Source organism: Lethenteron reissneri, unplaced genomic scaffold (assembly GCF_015708825.2).
Source record: "Lethenteron reissneri isolate LAM-NWPU_2019-01 unplaced genomic scaffold, ASM1570882v1 scaffold_1543, whole genome shotgun sequence".
Lineage (NCBI taxonomy): Eukaryota > Metazoa > Chordata > Hyperoartia > Petromyzontiformes > Petromyzontidae > Lethenteron > Lethenteron reissneri.
Genome location: NW_026891271.1, coordinates 39,664 through 46,756, shown reverse-complemented (window position 1 = coordinate 46,756; position 7,093 = coordinate 39,664). Strand labels below are relative to the sequence as shown.

The 7,093-nt window shown below is 51.6% G+C and overlaps 1 protein-coding gene across 1 annotated transcript; it reads right to left on the bottom strand.

The window, feature by feature from the left end:
* Positions 1 to 1,700: 1,700 nt before the first annotated feature.
* LOC133362601 (bromodomain-containing protein DDB_G0280777-like) lies at positions 1,701 to 5,714 on the bottom strand. The gene is made up of 2 exons (XM_061581528.1): positions 4,550 to 5,714; positions 1,701 to 2,999 (listed from the first exon to the last, which is right to left on the bottom strand). The coding sequence occupies exons 1-2, from the start codon at positions 5,519 to 5,521 to the stop codon at positions 2,958 to 2,960; spliced, it is 1,014 nt and encodes a 337-aa protein (XP_061437512.1). The 5' UTR covers positions 5,522 to 5,714; the 3' UTR covers positions 1,701 to 2,957.
* Positions 5,715 to 7,093: the final 1,379 nt, after the last annotated feature.

Sequence of the window (7,093 nt, the reverse complement as noted above, 5' to 3'; positions counted from 1 at the left end):
GAGTCACTGGTGAGTAACCGTTTGTCACTCAATTCCCGTAGGGTACGGGTAGGCCGTGAGTCACCGGTGAGTCACCGTTTGTCACTCATTTCGGGTAGGGTACGGGTACGGGTAGGCCGTGAGTCACTGGTGAGTCACCGTTTGTCACTCATTTCGGGTAGGGTACGGGTAGGCCGTGAGTCACTGGTGAGTCACCGTTTGTCACTCATTTCGGGCAGGGTACGGGTGGCGTACGGGAACCCGTACCCGGCCGGGTACGGGTAAGGAATCAAAACCCGTTTGCGACCTCTGCTTCCAGGGCAGATGAGCCCGACCCGCCTGGAGGGCCGGCGTCACGGACTCGTTCGAAGACTCGACTCTCACGATCCCCGCGCGTTGCACGCTCCCACACCGCCGTGGCTTGTCGCGCTCGCGTGAGTCGTGGCAAGCGTTTGGCTGATCCTTTCCGCCATCGAGCTGACGGGCGTTGTTTACACGTTGTGGGTGGGAGATGTTTATTGTGGGGATTTTGTACGACGCGATTGTTGTGTTGTTCATTTCTCTCGCTGCAGTGGTTTATTTTTCCTCTCTCTCGGTGTACATATTGTACAGTTGGGTTTGGGTAATTTATCGTGCTGTCTTGTTATTGTTGGAGCGCACCTGCTTGTTGTTCTGTATAATTGTACGTCGGTTGCTTACTTGCGGGGGAGTTGGCAGCCGGGACGGCTGGAAGCTACAGAGAGGGGGGTGATGTAGTGACTGTGAATGTCACCGTGTGCTGCCGGGCTTACGAAGCTACGGCGGATGATGTGTTGGCATTACGTGCAGCCCGCTCACTGGGCGTAGTACCAGCCCTAGCGGGGCTTCGGTGAGCGCTGGTCAGTGCGGAGGCACCGCGTGCAGTGTGCGGTGCGGGCTCCCGGTGAGGGAGCGTCAGCCAGCCAGGGTTGCGTTGGGGCACGATACGCTGATTGACCTGCCGACACGTCACCGGATGATATTGCAGGGGGGCCACCGGTGGACGGGGGCCGCTGGGCGGTCACGTGGTATAGAGAAGCCCTCGGGATCCTTCGGGAAAGAGGTGGGCGGGGCGAGGGCCGGAGCCAGCCCAGCCCAGGCCGATATAACGGGGGGGCCCGTGAGGCGGTCGTGGGTTCTTCGTGTGGCCGGTGAAGAAGATTCACGTCGGGGAGAAGAAGCCTCGAGCCACGCGCTCCGGGAGCCAGCAGCTCATGGTCCGGGCCGGGATAGCGAGCCGTGTCTAGTTGTGCCGTAGCGTGGGATAGATGGGCACTCAACATAGTAGTAGGTTTTTACCCTTTAAACTGGTACAAAACTGACACCTTTATACAAGGGGTCATGTTTGCAATAACCACAACACAAGCAGCCAAAATGCAAACAAAAAGAAACAACTCTGATGATGATGATAATGATATGCACTGTCCTTGAAGTTGATTGGTCCACACCCGAGACAACTTTTCTTAGAGCCTAGTCTCCATTGGTGTTGGACCAGATGACGCCAAAAGGCGCACAACTCAACACCAAGTGTAGCTCGTATTGTGTTACGTTGAGTCGGTGAAACAGCGTTGCTCCCAAGACGTCTTCCGACTCAGTTGGATTCACTACGGGTGTCATATAAAACATGGAATTAAACAAATGCAACAAGCCTCCAGGAAAATTCTTCTTTAAGCGCGGTGAGAGAAAAGGCACAAATGTTTAAAGAGACGCAACATGTCATTTATTGCAGATAGTTTCACATCAATAATTTCATCTCAGTCAACATTCACCGTGTTTTTATTGATCCCCCCATTATTGGCAGACATTGTGTCAAAGGCAGAGGCGCAGCCCTGCAATTCCTGCTCGTGCCACCGCTGGCAGATGGGGCACCACTTGAGGCGGGGGGAGGGGGGGGTAATTTTGACTCTTTCACGTTGGCCAGACATCTTTGAAGAGGACTTTGTACGCGACATAAATACGTCATGAACCTGTGAGCAACTGTTACACTTCTAGCAGGATACTCGTAAGCTGTGCTTAGGCCGGACAGGAACTAAACGATGTTTGTCGTGAGTGTTGTACCGCAACATTTTCCAGCTATATATTTTCACACAGCTCTACTACTTAAGATTTATGTTCCATTAAAAGTTAAGATTCCGTTTAAAAATCACGACTTACGTCGGTAACGCTGAACACACAAAATTCATTATGAACGATCAAAGACAACAACTGTCTGACATTGCCACTCAAAAAGTGTTTTACAGAAATTCAGGCAATTTAAAACAACACGTCACCACAATTTCTTGGCTGTAAGTTTTGTTTCTGTGTAACCAGTTTTCAATACTTCAAGTCAAATTGTGTAAACGCACACAATCAACACGTATCCCACGACAATTGTTTGAACATTTAGGTTGGTAGTTAGCACCTTTTAACGCCTCTGAATTTTCATCTGATTCAAACCCCGAGCCATTTCAATGTTTGCATCTCTCATTGCCACTGCCAAAAAATTCATTCCCTCAAGTTTAAAAATATTAACGATGCAGATATTACGATGCACTTTCTAAAGACGTGTACTATTTTACTGTTCAACGCCTGACAGAGGTCGGACCACACGTTAATGGAAGCCTCATTTTTGTAAAGAGAAAAGTAAAAAAATTGACATGGCTTGGTGATGGCCGTTCTCTCTTCTGAGGCGCTCTCTCGTCACCGTGGCGTGCGAGATGACCACCACCACCACAACCACCACCACCACGTGACTTTTATTTCGTGTTGCGCTGCATTTAGCGCCACAGCGTGCGGATTTACAGCGTTCATTCGTTTGTTTGCTGGTGACTTTGTGTATTTCATATCGGAATCGCCTCCAGTGCTGTTGCTGCTGGAGGCAATAAAAGTTGTGTACAAGTCCAAAGTCTCTGTCTCTCTCTGTCTCTCTTCTCGTCTTCACTGTCGCTGCCCGTCGGAGCTCGGCGTCTACGGCTCCTCTCCTAGGTGGGCGTCCCCGGCCCGAACGCTCGCAGGAAGCCCTCCTGTGTGGCAGCAGAGAAACAGAACGGAAAGAGAGCCCCACCACCACCATCATCATCATCACACAGCTTCTGCTGCTGCTGCTGCTCAGAGCCCCGAGCTGTAAATGCTCTGCTGATACGCGTGGCATTGTTCTTGTGCTGGTCGCCTTTTGGCATTGTTCTCTGATCTGATACTGGTGGTGAGTCACTGGGTAGAGAGACACTGGGTAGTGAGACACTGGTGGTGAGTCACTGGTACAGAGACACTGGGTAGAGAGACACTGGGCAGTGAAACACTGGGTAATGAGACACTGCTAGTGAGCCACTGCTAGTGAGACACTGGTGGTGAGACACTGGGTAGTGAGACACTGCTAGTGAGACACTGGGTAGTGAGACACTGCTAGTGAGACACTGGTGGTGAGACACTGGTGGTGAGACACTGGGTGGTGAGTCACTGGGTAGTGAGACACTGGGTAGTGAGACACTGGGTAGAGAGACACTGGGTAGTGAGACACTGGGTAGTGAGACACCGGGTAGTGAGACACTGGTGGTGAGTCACTGGTACAGAGACACTGGGTAGTGAGACACTGGGTAGTGAGACACCGGGTAGTGAGACACTGGTGGTGAGTCACTGGTACAGAGACACTGGGTAGTGAGACACTGGGTAGTGAGACACTGCTAGTGGGACACTGGGTAGTGAGACACTGGGTAGTGAGACACTGGTACAGAGACACTGGGCAGTGAGACAATGGGTAGAGAGACACTGGGTAGTGAGACAATGGGTAGAGAGACACTGGGTAGTGAGACACTGGGTAGTGAGACACTGGTACAGAGACACTGGGTAGAGAGACACTGGGTAGTGACACACTGGTATAGAGACACTGGGTAGTGAGACAATGCTTGTGAGACACTGGGTGGTGAGACACTGTGTAGTGAGACACTGAATGCGTGGAATGTTCGAACTCTCACTGCTGAGGAGAGGCTGCCACTCCTCTGTCGGGAGCTGGACAGGTACCGACTGGATCTCTGTGGTGTTTAGGAGGTCCGGTGGACCGGCTCTGGCTCCTGACATCATGAGGGGTGGACAGTCCTCTACTTGGGGCAGGAGACTGCCAAACAACAAGGAGTGGCTCTTCTGAATAAAAGAATGAAGGGGGCGAGGGAGTGTGGCGGTGAGGTGTGGGAATCTGTAAGCCCCAGTCTACTTTGGGCTCGCCTTCCCATCAACCGGAGGCGAGGAGCGGTGGTCGTGGTTACTTATGCCCCCACCGAAGACGAACATCCGTGGAGGGATGCAGGCAAGGCCGATGAGTCAGATGCCTTCTATGACCTCATGTCACAGGTGCTGGCGAAAGTGGCCCCTCGGGATAGAGTCATCTTGTTGGGTGACTTCAACGCCCGAGTTGGTCATGATGCTAGCACCTGGTCTGGAGTGATTGGAGGACATGGGTCAGATCAACTCAATAACAACGGTAGGAGGCTGCTCGATTTTGTGCAGCCCATGGGCTTTCAATTACCAACACGCTGTTCCGGCGCAGTGGTGTTGATGGTAGCGGTGTGTAACCCCTCACCCAGCCTCCCTGTTCCATGAGCCAGGTCTTGCGTGTGGTCAACAGCACAGCGGCCACCGCGTCCGTCAAGGGCCAAGTCTCCTCCGAGTCGCCCAGACGACCGGAGGCCCTCAGGTTCTTGACGAGCAGCGCGCAAAACACCACCATGGACAGCACGCAGCCCCAGCTCATGGGCCCCGCAGTCAGAACCTGCCAGGCCAGGGTCATGACCAGCCGGCGCGGGTCCACTTGCTTCGCCAGCTCCTCCGCGCGCCTCACAAAGTCTGGGATGGAGGCTTCGAACTCCGCCAGCAACGCGTCTCCTCGGGTGTCGAGCGCCTCCTGCAGAAGCTCCACACGCATCCGCACCAGCCGCCGGGAGGTCTGGAGCAGCGAGCGCACCTTCCGGAGCTGCCGCTGTATTTGCCGCGCCTGCCGCTGCAGCTCCTGCCACTCCTTGAACTGCTGCAACTGCTGGAAATGCTCCTGCTGCATTTGGTGCAGCTGCTTGAACCGACGCATCAGCTGCACCTCCTGGAGCTGATACTGCTTCTGCAGCTCCTGCAGCTGCTGCTGCTCGTGCACATCCAGGAGCTGCTGCTGCTCCTGCTGCTGCTGCACAAGCTCCTGTTGCCGCTGCACCTGCCGGAGCTGCTCCTGCACCTGCTGCATGTGCTGGAATTGCTGCTGCCAGAGCTTCTCCATCCACTGCTGCTGCTGTGACAGCAGGAGATGTTGCTGCACCGCCGGGAGCTGCTCCTGCAACTGCTGAAGCTGCTGCTGCAGCCCCTGCTGCTGCACAGGCTGCTGCTGCTGCTGCTGCTGCTCCGTCTGCTGCGTCAGGTGAGCCACGTAGCCGGAGATGAGATCGCCGGTTACGATGGTCAGCAACTGCATCGCTTCATCCTCCTCCTCCTCCTCGCAGCCACCGCCCCTCGCCTGAATCTCCCCCGCAGAATGCGACGCGGCCTGGGCAGAGACCGCAGGCTGCATGGCGGTGTAGGCCTCAGTGGCGGGTGTTGACTTCGTTGTTGCTGATTCCGCTGCCGCTGTTGCTGTGGGAGGGTCGTTGATGTCGCGAGGCAATTGAGGAGGTAGAGGAGGTAGAGGGGGTAGAGGAGGTAGAGGAGGAGGTAGAGGAGGAGGTAGAGGAGGTGGCAACTTCGCGACTCGATGGAAGCTGTTGGCTTCTACCTCCATTGCGATTTGGTTAACGGTGATGTCGTCGGATCGATCCGTGGATCGATTCCTCCATGCGATTACGTTAGAATCGACTTAGATTGCAAGCCGACGGTCGATTCTGACCTCGATTCACGATCCGCACGAGAGGGGGGGGGGTCACAGAGACCCATAGACTACAGTAGAGATAAATAATAATAAATAATGTAAATAATAATAGAAATAAAATAATAAATCACGACGTACAGTTTTTTTTTCCTGTGCTTTTTTACACCTGATGAAGGAAGTTTGTGTTGCCTGCGAAACGTCGTGATTTTTTTTATTATTTTTATATTATTTGTATTTTTACCTACGTGACTTTACCGAAAAAACCTACTCCTGGCAGTCACGAAAGCTTCAAATGTAGAATTACTGATAGAGACCCATCGACTATCTAAGTTGTTTTGTGGTTGTTGTTGTTGTTGTTGTTTGACTTGCATCCCACTGGGATGTTTGCACACAGTGTTGGTGTACACGGTGACTTTTGTCTGCAATATTTTGCTGTGTTTTCTTGGGTTTTCTGTTTGCACTCAGTCACATAGTCACTTTAAGATGTTTTTTGTTCATGTTTTTGTTTTTTGTTTGTTTTTTCATTTTGCACGTAGTCACTTTAAGATGTTTTTTGTTCATGTTTTAGTTTTTTGTTTGTTTTTCAGTTTGCACATAGTCACTTTAAGATGTTTTTTTGTTCATGTTTTTTTGTTTTTTCAGTTTGCACCCGATTCAAGAACCGAATGGCTCACAGGGCTCTACCTAATACATGAACTTGAACTTGACTCACCACACAGAGACCCACAGACGACACCACGCAGACAGCCAATGACACCTGGGGGCTCTGCCCACGTGGTGCTTAAGCCCCGCCCCTTCCTGACACGTGACCCGCGCTGGGCGTGGCCAGACGCTGTCACGTGGGAGCTGCAGTGGTGCCACGTGTCTCTGTGCTGCTGCTGCTGCTACTTGAAGCCGGTACGGTTATAACAGCAATTGATTAAGAGGTCACTTGCCTTGACGGGTTAGCGGATCAATTTTGACTTAAAACTTTCGTGACTGCAGGAATTCATATTCTTGGTTCTTTTGGTAAAATCGCGTCGATGGAAAATAAAAAATAAGAAAAAAAATGGAAAATAATAAAAGCAAAACCCGCCATTTTTTCAATATTTTATTATAATTTTTTTCTATTTACGTGACTTTATAACAGAAAGAACCAATAATATATCGAGGGTTAGCCGATTTCATTCGTTAATCGATTTGTTGTCTGCTGGGATTTTTGCACACAGAGTTGGTGTAACTGTGATTTTTTTCCTGCAATATTTTGCTGTTTTTCTTGGATTTTCTGTTTGCACTCAG

Bases quoted from the DNA above. Each gene is read 5' to 3' on its own strand.
- LOC133362601 (XM_061581528.1), bottom strand. From the start codon at position 5,521: ATGCAGCCTGCGGTCTCTGCCCAGGCCGCGTCGCATTCTGCGGGGGAG. The intron at 3,000-4,549 runs GTGAGGGGTTAC...GCTGCCACACAG, and splicing joins TCATGGAACAGGGAGGCTGG to GAGGGCTTCCTGCGAGCGTT.